This window comes from Merops nubicus, unplaced genomic scaffold (genome assembly GCF_000691845.1).
Source record: "Merops nubicus isolate BGI_N331 unplaced genomic scaffold, ASM69184v1 scaffold43505, whole genome shotgun sequence".
NCBI classification, from domain to species: Eukaryota; Metazoa; Chordata; class Aves; order Coraciiformes; family Meropidae; genus Merops; species Merops nubicus.
The window spans coordinates 641-1,010 of NW_008608409.1; the positions used below are offsets into that span (position 1 = coordinate 641).

Genomic DNA, 370 nt, shown 5'->3' on the forward strand with positions numbered 1-370 from the left:
GCCCATTTCTCTGGGTGGGCGACCAGGGGGCTCTTGTTACTGTCTAAGCAGGCCTGGCTCTGCGGCTCCTTACTGCTGGGCTGGTAATGTGGCTCGTACATCTTGGGGTCTGGCTGGTAGTGGTGGTGCTTCTTGCTGTTCAGCTGGTAGTAATACTTCCCTTTGCTGTGGGACTGGTGCTTCATGCTGCTCTCCTTGCCGTTGGGCTGGTACTGGTGGTGCTTCTTGCTGTTGAGTTCATACTGGTGCTGTTGGCTCTTGCCAGAGGAGCCAAGATCCAGCTTCGGCCTGTTGTCCACGGCAGGGTCCTGCAGCCCCGTGAGGATGTTCGAGCGGCGGGCGAAGGAGGGAAGCTGCAACACAAAACCGG

At 58.4% G+C, this 370-nt stretch overlaps 1 protein-coding gene across 1 annotated transcript in view; it reads right to left on the bottom strand.

Annotated features, from left to right (window-relative positions):
* CBX4 (chromobox homolog 4) overlaps nt 1-359 on the bottom strand; it is a gene marked incomplete at both ends in the record, with an annotated part of 993 nt that extends 634 nt beyond the window's left edge. Inside the window, 1 exon segment of the mRNA XM_008940254.1 lies at nt 1-359. This exon segment is cut by the window's left edge and continues 4 nt beyond it. Coding sequence (XP_008938502.1) covers nt 1-359 — 359 coding nt within the window.
* Between the last annotated feature and the right edge of the window lie 11 nt (nt 360-370).